General features: G+C 46.0%; 1 protein-coding gene and 1 non-coding gene across 4 annotated transcripts in view; both read left to right on the top strand.

Moving 5' to 3' along the window:
- ZFTA (zinc finger translocation associated) overlaps positions 1 to 14,888 on the top strand; it is a 52,849-nt gene extending 37,961 nt beyond the window's left edge. For all 3 annotated transcript variants that reach the window (XM_063944904.1, XM_063944903.1, XM_063944905.1), the window contains 2 exons: positions 6,294 to 6,716; positions 13,159 to 14,888. In XM_063944904.1, the coding sequence (XP_063800974.1) occupies positions 6,294 to 6,716; positions 13,159 to 13,586 (851 nt within the window). In that variant the 3' untranslated portion in view covers positions 13,587 to 14,888. The remainder of the gene's footprint in view (positions 1 to 6,293; positions 6,717 to 13,158) is intronic.
- A 2,417-nt stretch (positions 14,889 to 17,305) lies between these two features.
- LOC134971070 (U5 spliceosomal RNA) lies at positions 17,306 to 17,422 on the top strand. Its single transcript, XR_010190217.1, has one exon. It is a non-coding gene; the product is annotated as a U5 spliceosomal RNA (small nuclear RNA).
- Positions 17,423 to 20,181: the final 2,759 nt, after the last annotated feature.

The raw sequence follows: 20,181 nt of genomic DNA, 5'->3' as shown, positions 1-20,181 counted from the left end.
ATTTTGGAGTTATTCATATTAAAAATAAACACCTTGGATATAGAAGGACATGTCTGTTCAGATTTCCCTCTGCCAGATTTGATCTGGGTTAAACCCTCACATAGACCCGCCTCTGCTAAAACTATGAAGAGTATAGCTAATTCCCTTACAGTCTGGGACAAATTGGTCGCTACTCTGGGTGAATGCCCCCTACCCTCTACTCACTTATCCCTCTTAGCTGTTTCAAAACTACTCCCAGATCTTCCTATTCAGAGATGGCGAGAGCTTGATATTCGACTTATCAAGGATCTGTATGATACTTCGGGGCTTAAAACTTTCCAACAACTGCAGGCCCAATACTCGATACCGACAAAAGACTTCTATATGTATCTGCGTATTCGACATTGGATAATGGCAAACATTCCTGAACCTCTCTCGTCCCCTTCTCCCCCCCCCCCCCCCCCCCCATATTTATGAACTAAGTTTTCCTCCGAAACTCATAAAGGCGGCAAATCCCAGTCGTATGCTACACTCCTTTCTCCACTCGATGACTTGAAACTCCTTATCCAAGTGCGATGGGAGACAGATCTCAATATTTCCTTGTCAGCTATTGACTGGAATAAGATTTTTTTGAATATTTTTACGATGTCTAGATGCATCAATCACTCTGAAATGATGTTCAAGCTAATATATGATCTCTATCGCATACCGGCTAAACTGCATAGGATCTGGCCTGAATCCTCCAAATTTTGTTGGAGGCAATGTGGGTTGGAGGGTACGTTAATCTATGTATTTTGGTCATGCCCGATTATTAAGCCACTTTGGATGGAAGTTTTTGGTCTGATTGAAAAGGTTAAAAAGGTGTCCCTTGCTCCTCGCCCTGAGATTGTATTTCTACACTATTTCCCTTTTTCTATGCCCTCTGAATTCAAATACATTATAGGACACATACTTATAGCCGCTAGAGCTGCTATTGCTCAATACTGGATAAGAACTGACCCACCGCACCTATCCAAAATTATAGCTTCTGTCCAACGCAACTTTGAAATGGAAACTATAGGTTTCAAATATTCCTTAGGCTCACAATCCCTTTTGATTAAATGGTTGACCTGGTCTGACTATTTTGCTCCTCCCCAACACAGCTTGACTTGACTTGAATTCAAGGAACTGGCACATTTCTCTGTTTATGATTCTTTGAATGGCTGGAGACAGTGCTTCCTGTTTCGCCTTCAGATATGCTGGGCGACACAGGATAGATTATATGCTTAAACCCTTTCTGCTCTACTATTTATCTGATTGCTGTTCGGTTTACGCTTCGATTGTACACGAGCTCTCTGAACCTTACCTGAGGCATTGTGTGGCATCATATCCCCCATTTTATTCTTCCTTTTTCTCTATTTTTATTCCTTTTCTTTTTTCTATCTTCTTTTAAATTTTGTTTTTCATACATATTCCCAAGCGATGTTATTTTATACATACAACTACAGACTTACTGTTAACACGACAATGTCTTTATTTTTATCTATTGTCATGTATGCTCTGTGATAAAATTTTTCTCTAATAAAAATATTTCAGTGGAAAAATATAAACACCTTTCCGTAGTGCGTATGCCTCTGGCACCTAGCTACTATCCGTCATACCAGGTGGCAGCTGTGGTAGGAGAGCAGTGTTCCAGCTCATGCAGGTGTCCTCCTTCTACCACTCTTTTATAGATATCCGTCTGTGGCTGTGTATTCTGCTCTGAGTCTTTAGTGTTCTCTCTCCTGATCAATGAGGAGGGCACATTTCAGTTTTGAAGGGCAAAATTTTGAATGCATTGCTAAAGCTAATGTATGCAGTTACATATATATCAGCAATAGAACATTAATCAAAGTTACATCATATGTTCTGCTATAGAATACCCCCAGTTCACATTATGCCACACTTGGCACCCAAAATTCACATGCCACACAATAGTGCCCCTAATTCATATTATTCCACACAGTAGTGCCCCTTATTATGCCATGCAGTAGTGCCAATAATCACATTATATCATACAGTTGTGTCCATGAGTCCTCCCTCGTCCTTTAAATGGTGTACACTTCCTGGGGGGCTAGGTTGTGGCCGGCGCTTGGCTGTTTGCTCCTCCCAGCTTCTATTACTCTGTGGTGGCTCCCAGACTCTGTGTGTCGGCACTATGCTCCAGGGACGTGTATGGTGCAAGTCATCAATTCCGAAACATGCAGGGAGCATTACACAACAGGGAGGGCGACCTGCAATAATACCTGAACACTAAGGCCCCCCTTTCATGTATAATTAGAGAGCCGCTCTCCAGTTACTAATTCCATGGCCGCAATGTAATTGGAGCAGAGTTTGTAGAATGCACGATTTTGCCACAAAAGTCGGACATTTTGCAAACTCAGCCAATGTAATGGCGTCCACATTCATGAACAGTTGGAAGTTTTCTACTGTTTGAAAATATCACACAAATAGCTCTACAATGTCGTACTTAAATAGAGGAGTGTTTTTTTAATATTTTTATTTTTTTTAACAATGAAGTGCGGCGAGTGCAGTGAGCCCGTGAGGAGACACGCTGCACTCACTGTTGGGATCCCGGCGTCATTCTTATGACCACCTGGATCCCGAACGTTGGGATCCCATACAGAATCCATTTGGTCCTGACTAGAACTCTCCCCATTGTGTTATGGTTGGGTTCTGATTTGCTTGACCAACTGTATTTGGTTTTGGCCCTCCCCACATATATGTGGTGTCCTGCCTTGCTTCCTAATTTGTGCAGCCATGGTCCTCTTCTGCATTTTACAAGTTTGACAAGTCAGGCTATATTACTGCCTTCTGGATGTTTAGATCTAACTGTTTAATGTGCAGGACATAACAATGCTATCCTAATCTCCCACACGTCACTTGGGAAGTTGTTACTAGCTCTGTCGACATCACAGCTGTTAAGTTGTGCTGGACCTTTTATGGTAGAAGTGATCATGTGCTTTTCACTCACTTCTGTTTGTATTGTCAGTCAAAGGCATCTCTTGGGCCTCCATCCAGGTTTTTGTCTTCCATCCTCCTTGCATTACCTGTCTCCAGTATTGAAAACTTTTGTGAGTCACAAGCTCTAACGGATGGTGTCATTCAGCCAAGCCATGGAGTCTTCACGCTCTTCTCAGGTTGTTAGCACAGTTATACCCCTGTCAGACCGCCACCTATAAACACGGGTTATTGGCACATGAGCGCGCATAACCCGTATTTAGGTGCGGTCTGAAAGGTGCAAGAGTTGAAATAGCGGGTCGAGTGACTCTGTTTTTCAACCCTGGTCGCAAGCAGGGTTGAACTCGTGTTCAACCCGGCTCACTGTGCGGTGTGAACGGGAGCTGGGTCGATGCGACCAGTTTCTAGTTTGTGTACGGGTGGCGCCTGGAGATCATGTGTTTTCCAAGCGCAGTCACCGCTGACTCATCAGCGAGTAACCTATTTTCCCCTGTCCTGTTTCAGTTAAGAGGTAGATTTACAAAAGCATCTTAAAATGAAAGTGATGGTGTTGCCCATAGCAACCAGCCACATTCAGTCTCCTTTTGCTATTTCATCCTAGAAAATGATAGACAGAATCTGGCTGCTATGGGCAACACCACTGCTTTTCAGTTTTAGAAGCTTTAGCAAATATTCCCCTCAATGCTCAAGTTGGTTTTTAATACTTTAGGATCCGTATCTGCCTAGTGGGTGATGGTGTATGTTTTGTATATCTCCTTTGTAACTCTAGATATCATGGTCTTCTCCAGGGCGGAGGTGTTCTAGCTGTCTGGATTTAGATCACAGATCTATGTTACCATATCTGCAGACTGCATATGATGGTGTTTGTACCTAGTTTATGCAATGTACATAGGGGCTAATTCAGACCTGATCACTGCTGTACGTTTTCACACAGCAGCGATCAAATCTCAACTGCGCATGTGCTGGCTGTCTTAGCCCTGCGATCGCCTCTGCCTGATTGACAGGCAGAGGCGGTCGCTGGGCGGGCTGGCGGTGTTTGGCCGCCGTTTAGGGGTCGCGGTCTGTGCAACACAGGCATGCCCAGAACGTTGGGGGGGGGGGGGGGGGCGGGCGGGCTACAGTGGCTGCGACGAATAGCTCACTGCCAGCGCGCAGGAGCTGTACTGGTAGGGAGCTACTCTTCCAGTACAAAAGTATCGCAGCTGTGCAGGGCGGGCGGTGGGCCTGACATGCGGGGCAGACTTGCCCTGTGCTGGGCGTCTCCCCGCATGTCTGAAGACTGATCGTAGATTTGCTAAATTTAGGTCTGAATTAGGCCCATAGTTTCTTCTCTGTTGGGCCTGGTAGGGTCTTAGAGTTCAACACTGTGCTTCCAAGCTTAATCTTACTCATTAACCTCTCCACTGCATGGCATACACGGCCCATATTGGAGTCTTCGTACCAGTCCAGTTATTTTAATGGGTGAAACTACATATAACAGAAACTGTTTCAGAGCCTGCGTGCAGTTTTCCTCTCGAGTCTCCCATCTGATGGTCTTAGGCTGGATGGTGTGGGGTCTGCAAGATGTCCATTAGGAAGGATTACATGTTGGTTCTGTTTGGAGAAATCACCCAGGATCCACAGGCCCTCCTTGTGCATGCTGTGGTGGCTCTGTGGAATTCATACTGCGATTTTGTTTTTTACATTCCATTTTTCTTTAGTTTTCTTGGGTGTGCCGGAAGGCCGAAGACCACTGGGGTTATGAAGTTCTTCTAGCTGCAGTGAATTGGGCGTTTCAAACATAGGGCCTAATTCAGACTGTGTTCGCAGTCTGATGTCCGGTGAAGTATGTGCACGCGCAGCAGCCGGACTGCTCCTGCGCACACAGTGAGATGCGACAGCATCTCACTTGTGCGATCACCTCTGCCTGATTGACAGGCAGAGGTGGGGCGTGTTGGGGGGTTGTGTGGTTCGGACAACACAGGCGTGACTGGACCGTTTGCGGACTGTGGCGGCTGCATGACTCCACTAATGTTGTATCTCATGACTGCGCAACAGTCTTATTGCTGCCTGAACGTACCATACCATACCCTAGGCTTTGGAACATCCCCAAGGTATTTCAGAGCCCCCTAGATAGGGTGAATGAGAAAAGAAGATTTTTGGTACTAACCAGTGGCAGCTTTAGCCCGTGGGCTACTGCGCACACCACACACGCAATGTTGTATGTAATATGTTCTGGCTGCCTTACATCAGGATCAGCAGCCCTGTGTGCTTCACAGCTGCCGCTACACCCAGGATACAGCATTTAGCTTCACTTCTTCTTTTTGTATAAGCCCGCCCTCAGACTCCCATTGGTTGAGTCTGTGGGCGAGCTTATAGAGAAAAGACAAGCTGAGTGCTGTCCCGCGTGCAGCGGCGGCTCAGTGAAACACAGCGCTGCTGATCCCCAAGTTAAGGAAGATAAGGCAGCCAGCACACATGGCATGTTTGTTTATATGTGTTAACCCCCCCCCATCCAGTGTGTGTGTCTACGGTCTGCAGCCACCACTGGTACTTGCCATTATATAAATTTCTCTGAATTCATCTGGAGGACAATACGTGCATACTCCAGGACAGTGCCCTGTATATACCAAGGTATCAGTGTGCCCCAGAATTATAATAGCCTCTGCTATACAGTAAAATTTGGGGCATATACGTTATAACTTTTATAACTAAAGTTTTTTTCTTTCCATTGTTCTTTACCGACCTAATTCCAATCATATTAGGCTAATTTATACCCCTTTTCCACTAGCTCAAAAAACACGGGTAAATGCACGGGGGCGCGCATTTACCCGTGTTTTTTGCAAGTGGAAAAGGGTCAACCCGGATCAAGTGACCCGTGAATCCTACCCGGCTATCTACCTGGGTAGGACACGGGAATGATCCGGGTAGGGTTGTAGTGTAAACGGGAGCCGTGTCGATGCGACACGGCTCCCGTTTACACTGTATGGAAGGGCGGCACTGGGAGATCATGTGATCTCCCTGCGCCGCCCCTGCCGCGTCACTAGAAGCGTCACCAACCCGGCATATGCCGGGTTGTGACTGCTGATGGGAAAGGGACCGAGCACGGGTCGCAGCAGGGGGCAGCTCCCGTGTCAGGCACCCGGCTGCGACCCGTGCTCGTAGGTGGAAAAGGGGTATTACTAATATTGCTAAATTTGCATTATATAATATCAAACCAATTAACTAGACAGATAAAAATTCATTTCAGATTACTGATAATCAGTCCAAACTTTAACTCTTAATGCAGTGTTGATACATTTTCCCTTAAGCTTTGTAGAAGTTCTCAACTCCGTATCTCTCTCATTCTCTTTTAGAGCAGGGAATGAATGTGATACAATTGCCGGACGGTAACCCTGTGGAAGAAGAGGAGGAAGAGAGCAGCTGGGCTGGAGTGTTGCCCGAAGGCAAAGGTGCTTCTTGGGAATTTGCTTTTGGAAGATTGCAGGGCAAAGCAAAGGACCCCCGCAAGTACCAGCATGACCGTTGGAAGCTAGAGTACCTAATGGACTACACCCCAGCAAAGGATGGATTGGTTTGCATGGTATGTGGGGTGACTCTTATGAATCCCAAAATTAGCACCGTGAAGATGCACATCCAACAGAAACATCCAGATACAACTTACCTGAGTGACCAAGAGAAAGCTGTGGTTATGGAGGAGTGGGAGCAGAAAATCGCTGCTGGCAAGAAAGGAGCTGGCTTCCAAGGCGGTGAGGACGAAATCTGCATAGAAATCAACGGTAAGGAGGTTGTGTGTTGGGGACCTGTACTTGTCACAAAGTCCCCATGTCACTGAAGGAATTCAGGTGTTAGTTATGCATTCAGCATAGGCTGCTGGTGAGAAACTGGTGACTTCCCTTCCTGTAGTTATGGTAGATAACCCACCAGCATATCAGGTTGGGGTTTACATCCCTGTAAGAATTGAATAGTTGTCTCAGATTTCAGGGACCTCTCCTAGGCTGAGGAGTTATGTTGCAGTCTTCTATGTTACGCTTAGAAGGTAAATGGCTTAAGCATCCTGCAGAAGATCTCTCTGCAAACGCAACCTGAGACTGCCTCTTAAGCTAGCCATAAGCTGGTGAAAATAATGCATTTCAGTCCATCCCAAATGTTTGGTAACCATGGGTCAGTACAATAGCTTCCATTAGTTTATTTTTTTTTTTTTTTTATATATATATTGAAGGTTTATATGTATAAGATTACATTTATCTTTTAGATTGTTCTAACCTCCATAAGCAGCTGCAAGCCAGTCTGTTACTACCACTGATTTAGGTTTGTTTTGCAGGCACCTGAAGACTCTCTCTTTAGTCAGTGGTTCTGTCTTTCCTGTTGGAGTGTAGCAATAACACTCTTCTTTCTATCCCCATTTATATTTTCATGATCAGTGATCTCTACCTCATGGTGAAATCGTCCATCTTAAAGTTGATTTTGTCTACTTTGGGACTGATTACATTTTTGAGCGTGCCCCCTGCTGGCAGTCTAAATGAATGGGTGACTATCTGAGCTATTCAATTGTTGCTCTGATCAGACTACCATTTACCGCAGCGCACATGTGTGTGTTTCTTTTTCATCCACTAGGGGTCACTGGAGTACTCTTGGGATATGGACGGCCTCCGCAGGAACAGGGCACTGAATATTCAAATTTAGTAACACTCCTCCCCTCCATATTCCCAGAGTACCTCAGTGTTTTTTCTGTGCTCGTCGGAGCAACAGGGCTGGTGTGGGGCTGCCACACTTAGTGAATATTTTTTGATTTTTATTTTTGTTTTACGACTTCAGCACATCCCTTCCCAGTTTATACTAAAAATGTGGGTCCGGGATAGTGCCGCTGCGCAAAGGCAGCGCATGGCGTGTCGGTCCTCACAAAGAGCACCCTCACAGCCACACGCAGCCCACTGACTGCTGCAAGAGCTGGACGGAGCTTACAGATAGAAGCCCCGTCACAGCCCTCCCTACAGGAAACAAGGTATGCTGGGGGGAACGGGGCGGTCAGCGCAGGCTGCCGCCCCGCTGTGTGGGGAAAGTGTTCTAACAGCGCGCTGTACCACAGGCCGCCCGCCCGCCCAGCCGCTACACGCTGTACAGAGCTCAGAACCGCCCGCACCCGCCGCTACCACAGGCCGCCCGCCCAGCCGCTACATCCGCGCTGTACGGGGCTTAGACCCGCACGCACCCGCCGTGAACACAGGCCACCCGCCGCTCACAATAGCGCTGCTTCGACCACGGTCACACTTCAACGACGGCCGCGTATATCGCGTGCTCCGCCTCCCTGCAATGTGCCAGGTCCCGCTTCCCGGCACCCGCTCCCCGCTGAGACACAGCGCTACACGGAGCTCAGAGGTAGAGGGGAGAGGCACCACTGCTGCAAAGGTAATTGGGCTGCCATATTGTTTATACTGCATAAGTTATATTAATAGGCTATTCAGTCTATATTCCATGCAGGTTATAAAGTCATGTATTGCACCTACATTGTGTTTATAACTGTAAACTTGGCATGGTGGGCTTTTTTAACATGTTTCCTGTTTGTGATTTCAGAACGTTCCTGTCCTACATCTCTACTCCACCGGAAGGGGTGTTAGTGGGAATGTTTGGATCAGGTTTCATATAGTACTGGCAACGTGCATTGCACTTCGGCCATATATATACATTTTACACACCTTAAGTAACTATTTACTGAGTCGTGCAGGTGTCTGGGTATATTGTATTGTCTGTCTGCATAGGGCACCAGAGGAAAAAGAAGTATGTTTTGTCGGTTTCCTTTCCGGAAGCCGGTTTCATCCCCGGACACTCCATGGTCTATGTTAGCAATTGTAATAGCTGGGTTGAAATTAGAATTGGCCGCCGCTCAACACGAGCAGGAAGCGGCAAGATGGGAGTCTCGGGTAAGACCACCTGAATTACCGGAGGGCTCTCAGCCTTTGCGGAGGTCCAAGTCCACTTTGGATACAAGGGATACATTTAATTTGTCTTATAATTTACCAGTTTCTGCTAGTTGCAGTCTGAAGATTCTATGCTAGTCTTCACTGCGCAAAATAAGTGTGAGGAGCGCGAATTAGACTAGCAGTCAGATACTGCAGGTTTTGACAGCACAAGTATTGATAAAGGCCAGTGTGTTAGTCTCTGCAGTTTACAGAGACTAAGGAGCCTCTGATATCTGATAAAGTCGTATTTACTAAACGACCGAGATCTCCATTGGGTTTCCTGTGTCAAAATCTCTTAATAAGATGTTGGTAGAAACATGGAAGAACCGGATAACAGGTTCTTTACCTCGCCGATTTAAGTCTCGTTACCTATTTCCACAGTCACGTGACATCTACAGGTGAGAATCCGCCATTGGTGAATTCGTCTGTTTTAACACTTACAAAGACCCTTCAGATCGTAAAATAGAAGGGCATTTGGGTAACTAAGGCGCTAATTATGGATAACAGAACTCAAGATGGCGATCACCTTATACTTCTCACTAATCTGAGCAGCTGCTAGGTATCTATGTACAGCTTCTCCTATCGGCTGTCAGCTCACTTCTCTGCTTTCATCGTCGCTACTTACAGCACGAGCACTCTGGCTGCGTTCTTCATAAGCGGAGTCAGGGGGTCAAAAGAATCCTATGGCGAAGAGTTGTTTGGTCCTAAATTGGACAAAAGGATTTCTGAGGCCATGGGGGTAAAGTCTGTTTTCCAACCATTGCCTCCAACGGTACCTAGACGGAAATACTCTGGCCCGGCGTTCAAATCCTTTAGACCTCAGCCTTTTCAAGGCCGTGGTAGAGGAACAGACAAGCCTGGTAGACGAGGCAAGGACGTGGTCTCCAAAAAACCAACACCAGTCGTCAGGGCGCTAGGGTCACCGACAAGCCACTGGCATGAAGGGCTCCCAGCCCATCTCGGATTTCCAATTGTGGGAGCACGTCTTCAGACGTTCTGTTTGGCAGAGTTCCAGACATCCACAGCTCGGTGGATCCGCAATTATTCGTCATCTGGTACATTTGACTGTCTCCTGCCACTGCGGGTTTTCAAGACAGGACTGCCTCAGTCGGACGACAAGAGGCGGTTCGGCAGTTTGCCATTCAGTCTCTATTGGATTCAGCAGTTTGATTCCGGTCCCTGTACACCAACGAGGTCACGGTGATTAGTCCAGGCTGTTTGGGGGGGATCAAAAGTCAGATGGTTCCGTCAGGCTAATATTGAACTTACAGAGTCTCAATCAGTACGTCACTTCCTGCAGATTAAAGAGGGATTCTCTGCGGTCAGTGATTGCAAGTTTACAGCCACAGGAATTCATGATTGCGCTAGATCTCAAGGTTGCGTCCTTACACATTCCGATTTGCCACCTCATCAGAGGTGCTTGTGTTTTGCAATACGGCAGAATCATTACCAGTTTCAGGCTCTACCGGTGGGCCTCTCTACTCTGATGGTTCAAAGTACATCTAACTGCAGGGAAACGGTTTGGCGCCTGGAATTGCATAATTCTCACGACGGACGCGAGTCTCAGAGGTTGGGGAGCTGTAGTTCAAAATTGTCAGCTCCAGGGTCTCTGGGCGGATCACAAAAGATTGCTGTCTCTAAATGTCCTGGAACTCCGGGCAATTTACAATGCGCTACGACAAGCAGTACACATGCTTTGATCTCAGAATGTCCAGGTGCAGTCTGACAACGCAACGGCAGTCGCGTTCATCAACAGGCAAGGAGGAGCGAGAAGCCGCATGGCAATGCGGGAAGTAGCTCAAATCCTCAATTACGCCGAACATCACCAAGTGATATTGTCGGCAGTGTTCATTCCGGGATTATCTCAGCCGTCGGGATGTTCATCCAGGAGAATGGGCATTAAAGCGGAAGTGTTTCACATGTTGATCCAGTGATGGGGTTACCCTCAAGAGGACCTGATGGCATCCCGCCATAATTACCAAACGCCCAGTATGTGTCCATAACGAGAGATCCGAAGGCAGTGGCGGTGGATGCTCTCGCAATCGCGTGGCCGTACAGCCTCGTGTATCTGTTTCCACCGTTCCGCTGGTAAAGTACTACAGTGGTGCAATTGGTCAGCATGTGGTGCTTATTATACAGTATCTGTTGAGTGCTGCAAGCATTGTGAGTTCAGGCCTCACCTGCAGCAGCTTTGCTTATTAGGCTCCCTCTGTTGCTAAGACGGATCAAAAGAGAGTCCGCCACAGTCATATTAGTGGCGCCTCTTGGGCCTCGGAGAGCTTGGTTCTTGGATCTCCGCGGACTACTCGCAGACAATCCGTGGCCGCTCCACTACGGCCGGACCTGTTACAACAGGGTCCGTTCCTTTACCCCGAGTTAGCGCGGCTGCGTTTGACGGGGTGGCTGTTGAGATCGCCCTCTTAAGAAGAGAGGGCATTCCAGGTTTGGTTATACCAACCATGTTACGAGCTAGGAAGCCAGTTACGGCAGCTCATTATTACAGACTTTGGCGTGCCTTTATAGGTTGGTGTGAAGCTCGGAAGTTTCCGACATCTTTTTTTCAAGTTATCCCGTCTTTTTTGTTATTTCTACAGACGGGGTTGGATGGAGGACTGCGTTTATCTACACTAAGGGTGCAGGTATCTGCTTTGTCAATTTACTTTCAAAGACGATTAGCTATATTGCCGTCTGTACACACCTTCTGCAAGGTGTCTTCAGAGTACAGCCTCCATTCATTCATTCATTCATTCATTCATTCATTCCACCTACAGCGCCATGGGACTTGAATCTGGTTTTAGATTTCTTACAGTCTTCCTATTTTGAACCCTTACAACAAGTGGACATTAGGTTTCTCCTTGGAAAACTATTTTTCTTCTAGCCTTAGCTTCGGCAAGGCGTGTTTTCAGATTTGGGTGCCTTGTCATGCAAGCCACCGTATTTGGTGTTTCATGATGACAGAGCGGAACTTCGGACGAATTCCGCTTTTCTTACCAAAGGTAGTGTCATTTTTTTTTTCCACATCAATCAACCACTTATAGTTCCTGTGTAACAGGAGATTCTGGAACTTTGGATGTGGTACGCGCACTATGCGTTTATGTATCCCGAACGTCTACAGTTCGTAAGACTGATACGTTGTTTGTTCTCTAGGATGCTGCCAAGATGGGTTGGCCAGCTTCTACGCAGACTTTCTCCAGATGGATTAAACGGACCATATGTCAGGCTTACCTTCATGATAGGTTACAGCCGCCTACACATTCCACACGTTCTGTGGGAACTTCGTGGGCAGCTGGTCGTGGGGCTTCTATGACGCAGCTTTGCCGTGCGGCTACATAGTCATAAGTGCACACGTTTGTGCGCTTTTACAAGTTTGATACGTTTGCGGCATCAGCATCTAGCTTTGGCCACCTAGTGTTACAGGTGCCAAACGGCTCTTCCGCCCACGAGGGAAGCTTTGGTACGTCCCAAGAGTACTCCAGTGACCCCTAGTGGATGAAAAAGAAAATAGGATTTTGGTACTTACCAGGTAAATCCTTTTCTTTGAATCCATAGGGGGCACTGGACGCCCACCCAGAGCAGTTTTACCTGGTTGTGGTAAGTTCAGTGGATCTTATGGTAACACATTCTCACCGACTGGTTCAAATTTTCTAGTTCTATCGGTTATGGTGTCAACTGTTTCGTTGTCAGTACGTTATGTGTCAACTTTATGGTTGTCCGTTATGTTATAAGTAATTCTCCATTGTCAACCTCTCTATCGCTCCTGTTCGGCTCAGTAAAAAACACTGAGGTACTCTGGGAATATGGAGGGGTGAAGTGTTACTAAATTTGAATATTCAGTGCCCTGTTCCTGCGGAGGCCGTCCATATCCCAAGAGTACTCCAGTGCCCCCTATGGATTCAAAGAAAAGGATTTACCTGGTAAGTACCAAAATCCTTTTTTTTTTTTTTTTCTTACAGCTTCCGAAGGTGTGAGAAAAAAATAAGTGAAAAGTCTGTAATTTGTGCGGCCAAATCCAGACAGTAAGAAGCCCAAACAGGAATTTTAGATGGGTTTAGTCACTTTGCACGGCTAAACTCTGAGATTTCAGTCACGTTAAATACTAATGGGCATCTGTTTGGAGGTACAATAGCCTGCAGGGGGCATGCGCAACAATTGAATCTGCCCCTTTATGTCTAAACAATGAAAATTAAATAATTTTTGTCATGCTAGCATGACCACTTCCAGACATTCTTCATAATTTTTATATTCTTCTTTCTCAATACAGAAGATTCAACCTCCTCTGAAACAAATGGATCAGCCTCCAGTCCACGTTCCGAAATAATTTTACCAACGTCCTCCAAGACTGCTAAATCTGCCACATCCCTACCGCCACCATGTAATAGTGCGAAGCGTAACTACCAGGTGCGCTGGCGTACAGAGTTCATGATGGACTATGACTGCCGCAGGGAGGGCCTCATTTGTATGGTGTGTGGTGGCACACTGGCCACCCTGAAAGTCAGCACTATCAAGCGCCATATAGTCCAAGTGCACCCTTATTCCGTAGACTTCACAACTGAGGAGCGACAGAGGATCTTGGAGGCCTACAGTGAAATGGCACTACATTACATCCACTCTGAGGAGTGTTTTAAAACCCAGCCCCAGGAGGAAGTGAAAGGACGTAAGAGAAAGTCTGCTGCTATGGAGGATGCATGAGGACCCCAGAAATCATACCTAAAATCTACAATCTGGCCCAGTGTCTTGCTCACTCCTAGTGTTTGCGCATTGAGGCGGTGTGTTCCCTTTTATCCCGCTCTTTCCTCCCATTCCAGAGACTGGTAGAGGGCCCACCACCACTTGCCAGGCAGACTTGCACCCCATAGTTCTTCCCTTGCTAACAGTTACAGTGCATCCTTTAGTCGCTTTCAGAAGTCTAAATATTGTCTAACTTTCCCCCTGCAAGCAGGTTGTAATCATGCACCACTTAACTATATACCTGTGGCTTCCCATCTAACAGCCACAGCTACCAGACTAAGAGAATCAGGTTTTCTGAGAAATTTCTTTTGGAACAGAATACACAGCGATGAACTTTTATTTCTTGTATATTATTTTAAACCATTATTTCACCCAAATGCGTGAATCTCATCAAATGTGTTGATTCCCCCCCACCCCATCCACATCATAAATGTTTTGTTGCAAGAAACATGATGCAAGATTTTTTAACCCTTTTTGAATTAATTGACCCTTTTATTTACATAAAAGCAAACCATTTTCAATGTTGCTTTTTCCGAGATATGTAAAAATGTACCTTTTTTTAATATGTTGAATGGTTACTGCAGTTATAGTTAAGGGTGCACTTGTGTGCTACAACTATTGATATTGTGTGTGCACGCTGCAGACATGGATTCCTCCACCTAGTGAGTGAGGCTAGAAGCAGTGGCGGTTGCTGTGGTAGAGATGTATAGGACGCTGTGGCCTGTAGCTGGTGGGGCGATGCAATCATTGGCCGTTGTTCTATGAAGCAAAATGAACTAGATATAAATTATGGTGGAATAGATCTGTTAATCTCACAGGTAATTAAATTATTATTGAAAGTAGTTGTCTGCACAGGGCCAGGACAGCTACACCTTGTCCACCAGCTGTGAGCCAGAGTTCCTGGACAACTGCCTCTATAGAAGTAGCTCTCCACTGCAGTTATTCGTACAGATAACCCTGAAATAAGGGATCACTGCAGCACACATAATTCTCATGGAGTGGAGGTTCAGTGACCATTGGAGTGCTATATGGGCTATTTCTTTTCCCTTTAGAAGAGAATTTGTGATCACCTTTAGCATAGTATGCTCATTTGCCCGTACAGGCTTTCACTTACAGGAAAGCATTTGCAAGTTTGAATTGCAAATTTAAACATGTTTGGTAGCGTACTTGGGGACCTGTTCTTCACTTTCTTTTCTGATCATTTTATTTGGCTGATCAATATGGAAAGTATGCTCCAATAATAAGAATAAAACATAACAAAGAGCTGTGGTTCTGTATGTTACAGATAATGTTGTGTTCAGTGATATTGCTTGTTAAATAAACATAACATCCATATGTGAGGAATTACGAGGGGAATGCAGTAACTAAAACAACATTTACTCAGCCCATTATGTACAAAGAAGATCTAAAGACAACTTAAGGGCACTACACACATGGTGAGGTGCCCGACGGCCGATATGGCCGACTGGCGACCCGACGGGGAGGGTGTGACGTGGGAGTGAAGTTTCTTCACTCACCCCGTCACCCGGCTCCATAGCAGTGTAAGCTAATATGGACGAGATTGTCCATATTGGCTTGCATGTTTAAACGAGTCTGCACCAACGATGAATGAGCATGGGGCCGTACATCGTCCATCGTTGGTGCCTACACACCGAGAGATATATACGTTATGGTAAGAACTTACCGTTGATAACGGTATTTCTCCTATGTCCACAGGTATCCACAGGATAACAATAGGATATGATGGAGCGACAGCAGATTGGCACCAAATGATCACAAGCTTTCAGTCCTCCCAGGATGCAACGGGCTTGTCCATATATATCTCCACCCACTAGCTCAGGCAAATCAGTTGTATTCCAAAGCATTTAGGCAGGAGTATTATGTAGAACCCTATTCAGGCGAGATGAACACACATGCACACTCTTCCATGCAAGAGGGAAGAGTTTAGTGAGTATAAAGGTTCTTAAATCGGGTGCATCAGGGTGGGATCCCTGTGGACATAGGAGAAATTCCGTTATCAACGGTAAGTTCTTACCATAACGTATATTTCTCTGGCAGGGTCCACAGGTTATCCACAGGATAACAATGGGACTTCCCAAAGCAATTTTCTTTATCATCCACTAGGGGTCACTGGAGTACTCTTGGGATATGGACGGGCGTGGCCGAACAAGGGCACTGAATATTTAAATTTAGGACCCTCCCCCCCCTCCATATCCCCGAGTACCTCAGTGTACTCTCTCAGTGTTTTTTCGGTGCTCACAGCACGAACAAGGCTTGTGGTATAGCCACACTTGGATTTTTAATTTTTATTTTTAATTTTTATTTTTACAAGATTACTGGAAGCTGACTGGAGCTGGACGGAGATAGACGTCACAGCCAAGACTACAGAGCTGACAGGAGCTTACACAAAGAAGCCCCGTTGCAGCCATGAGTCACACCACTGAAGCTGGACGGAGCTTACACAGAAAAAGCCCCGTCACAGCCAGGAGTTACAGAATGGCAGTCGTCACAGCCATGATCAGAAAGGTAGGCTGGGGAAACGGGGCGGTCAGCGCGGGCTGCCGCCCCGCTATGTAGGGGTTAATGCCTCCTGCTCATACGGAGCTCCGTCCGGCTGCACAGCAGGGGGAGCTCATACGCACTATGCCCAGCCGCTATGGAAGTCACAAGGTCTGACACTGGACGGAGCTGACAGAAAGCTCCGTCACAGCCAGGATGAAAGCCCCGTCACATGCTGGACGGAGCTTACAGGAGGTGCGGCAAGGTATGGTGGGGTGTCTGGGCGGTCAGCTCACGCTGCCGCCCTGCTGTGTGGGTGTTTGCCGCCGCTGAAGCCGCCGCTGATATGCCCCGTTTAACTACGCTAGAAGCTCAGAGCGGCCGCACGTCACTCAGAGACGCCGGCCGCTCTCACAGCGCTGATTACCCGGCACCGAGGTAGGACAGGCGCCGCCCGAGCCAGAACTAAGTTCCCGCTTTCTAAGATGCACAGAGCGGCCGCACGTCACTCACAGACGCCGGCCGCTCTTCCAGCGCTGACACCGCACACTGATGTATGAAGGCGCCGCCCGCTCGTCCGGACGGCTCCCCAGCGCTATACACAGCGCTCCCCTGCTCTCCCTGCACCCGCTCCCGTCCGCTGCAGGTAACATGGGGGAGACTACCGGGGGTGAGGGGGAGTAAATACCCATAGCAGCAGCACCAAGGCTGCATGGGTTAATAAGACATAGTTTTAACAGATCATGTCCTAAAATATGTTTCTAATTGTATGAATGGCATGCTTCCTGTTTTTCTGTAGGCTGCCATATAATGTAATAAGTGTTCTATTAACTGGAATGTGATTATCACACTTTAATAGGCTATTAAGCCTATATTACCTGTATAATAGGCTATTAAGTCTATATATATTAACACTGCAGCAGGTCCTGTGCTTTTCAGTGTATGCATGGCATGGGGGCCATTTTTAATCATTACAGTTTCTTCCAGTTTATAATTCCAGAACATTCCGGCCATACACCTCTGCTCCACAAGGGGGCGCAGGGGTGTTAGTGGGAATTTTTGTTCAGGTTTCACATAATTCTAGAACATTCCTGCCCTACATCTCTAAGCCACCAGAGGCAAAGGGGTGTTAGTGGGAATTTAGTTCGGATTGCACATGTGAACTGCTTTTCACATAAAGAATACTCTGGTTTCTCTTCAGATCTAATAAATCTTTCGCCTGTTGCTAAAGATGTCCGTAGAGAGAAATAACCATGAGTTTCATATAAATTTTTGAAGCAACAAAAATATATATATGACACATAAGAACTTCAATAAGTAGTGCAAGTGTTGTCTGTTGCCTATTGTGGTGTCAGTCTGCATAGCTAGTAAGGCTCTAGCGCAGACTAAAAATAATTTTAACGGTCCTATGTTAAGCATTGGCAATTCAAATTAAAACAGCGGTAACATCGGAGTCTCGGAAGTACTCCGCCTACTATAACTAAAGATAGTCTTTTCAAAGGGCCAAGTTCCTTTGGGTACCAGGGTTAATGCAGATCTCACACAATAACTACAAGTGAGAAGGGTGCATTACACCAGCACTTATATAGTGCGGGGTTTTTGACAACATACATTGCTAAAAACCAGTGAGTCAAGGTCTCCATTTGTTTTTATAGAAAAAAATTAGTGGACTTTGATCACTATTTAATCGGTTTCAAAATAACGCGATCCGCCATTGGCAAATGCGTCTGTGTTAAACACTATAAAGTCCCAAGATACATTTGGGTCATTAGTCTCTAGGTATGGAAGCTATGAGATCACTGTTAAAAGAAGCTGCAGAGTATATCTGTAAAGCTTCTACTAACGCCTGTTTTTCATCGTAGCTAGTTCAGCACGACTAGGACAGAGCTTGTTTGGTCCTAAATTTGATATTCAGCCATTACCGCATCCAGTATCAAAACGGAATACTGGTACCGGCGTTTAATCCCTTTAGACTTCAGTTTTTTCAAAGGCGGTTGTACAAAACAGTCACGCCTTGTAACGTCAGGACGCTACAGTCAGCAAGCCAGGGGTTTGATGGCCTCTTTTCCAATTGTGGAAGCGCGTCTTTACATGTTACTTTTGAGGGGTTTCCAGACTTCAATTCATGGATGTCTCAGCTATTTACAGATTAAAGGACAATACTGGCTCTGTCGACCGGTTTGGCAGGTTGCCATTTAGTCTCTGCTGGGTTTCAGCTGTCTTTATAAGCCAAGCAGTAGTATACCAACAGAGTCAGGGTTACATATTCCCTCTGTTTGAGCAAAACCAGACGGCTCTGTCGCAATCTCAATCAGCAGGTCACTTACTGCAGTGGGAAAATGAATTTTCTGCGGTTAGTATTTGTTTATTGGAGCACAAAGTTGCATAATGGCACTTGATCTTCACAAGGCGTATTTACCCATTCCGGTTTGATCTTCACAGGTTCTAGCGTTTGCAAATCGCCACAACCATTATCCATTTCAGGTCTACCGTTGCTTATCGCCTCGGGTATTTACCAAAGTTATGTTGGGGATGATAGCTCATCTCACATAAGGACTCTGTCTCAACAGAGTTTCTCTACCTTAGATGATCTGCTCATAAGAACTCTGTCTCAACAGAGTTCCTCTAACTTGCGCTACTAAGGTATACTGCGGTAGCAGATCAAGTTCGAAAACAATCGCATCTAATTCCGTCTAAACGATGTCAATGCCTAGGTAAGATTATAAATACGGTAAATCAAAGACTTTTACTTACTACACCAGCAAGAACAAATGTACATCTAGTAATTAGTGCAAAACACGCACACTAGCGGTACATTGGTGTATTCACCTATTAAGAATAAAGATGTGTTTTCAATTTAGTTCGCCCCTTCACTCGCGTTTCCCACAGAGGGACAAGGGTGTATATACTCTGGACGAGAGTCGCAGAGGGTCAGGATTTGTAGTTAAACAAGATCAGCGACAAAGGTTCTAAAACGGATCACGACAGATTGCTGTCGATAAATGTCCTGGAACTCCGTGCATTTTACAATGCAATACATGCTTCGTTTTCAGTCTGACCAGGGGCAGTCAGACAAGGCAACGGCAGTTGCATACACAATAACCAGGGAGAACCAAGAAGCCGCATGGCAATGCGGCAAGTAACTCAAATCCTCAATTGCTCAGAACACCATTATGTGAGAATGTCAACTACGTTCATTCCGTGAGGGGACATCTGTCACACAGATGATCTCACTCGTCAGGATTTAGATCCTGAAATCTGGACATTAAATCCACAGGTGTTTCCTATGTGAGTCCACAGAAGAAGGTTACCCTCAAGTATACATAATGGCATCTCGCCACAATTACAAAAGCTTAGTATGTGTAACAGGGGCAGTGGCGGTGGAGTCTCTCGCATTCATGTGGTGATTCAGCATCGTGTATCTAACTCCACCAGTTTTTTCCGCTGCTCTCTCTCTCTCTCTCTCTCCGTTGCCAAAACGGATCGTAACACGTCACAGTCATACTAGTGATCTCTCATGGGTTCCGAGAGTTTGCTTCTCAAATATCCAAGGAATACTTGCACACGATCTTGGCGCTCATAATACGTCCGACCTGTTACATCAGGGAACGTTCTTTTACCCATAATTCATATGTACCTATTACCTATGTACCGTAGCTGCGGTTGACGCGGTGAGAGGTCATACCGCCCTCGTAAGAAATAGAGCATTACAGTAACGGTTATACCAACCATGTTACGAGCCGCTTAAGGCAGCTCATTATTACAAAATTTCGTATGCGTACATAGGTGGTAAAGCTCGGAAGTTTCCAACATCATCCTTCACGTTACCCGTATTATTCTGGTAAACGGGGTGGGATGGAAAACTGCGTTTATCTGCACTGAGTGTGCAGGTATCTGTATGGTAAACTTATTTTCAAAGATGTTTGCCTCTATTGCGTCTCTATTGCGTCTGTACACACCTTTCTACAAGGTGTCATCAAAGTTCAGACTCTATTTATCCAACCTATAGCGCCAGGTGGCTTGAGGTTGGGTTCAGATTTCTTACAGTTTTCATATT

The sequence above is a fragment of the Pseudophryne corroboree genome, chromosome 11, assembly GCF_028390025.1.
Source record: "Pseudophryne corroboree isolate aPseCor3 chromosome 11, aPseCor3.hap2, whole genome shotgun sequence".
Classification (NCBI taxonomy): domain Eukaryota; kingdom Metazoa; phylum Chordata; class Amphibia; order Anura; family Myobatrachidae; genus Pseudophryne; species Pseudophryne corroboree.
The sequence above is the reverse complement of the archived record's forward strand: the minus strand, read 5'-3'. Positions and strand labels throughout refer to the sequence as shown.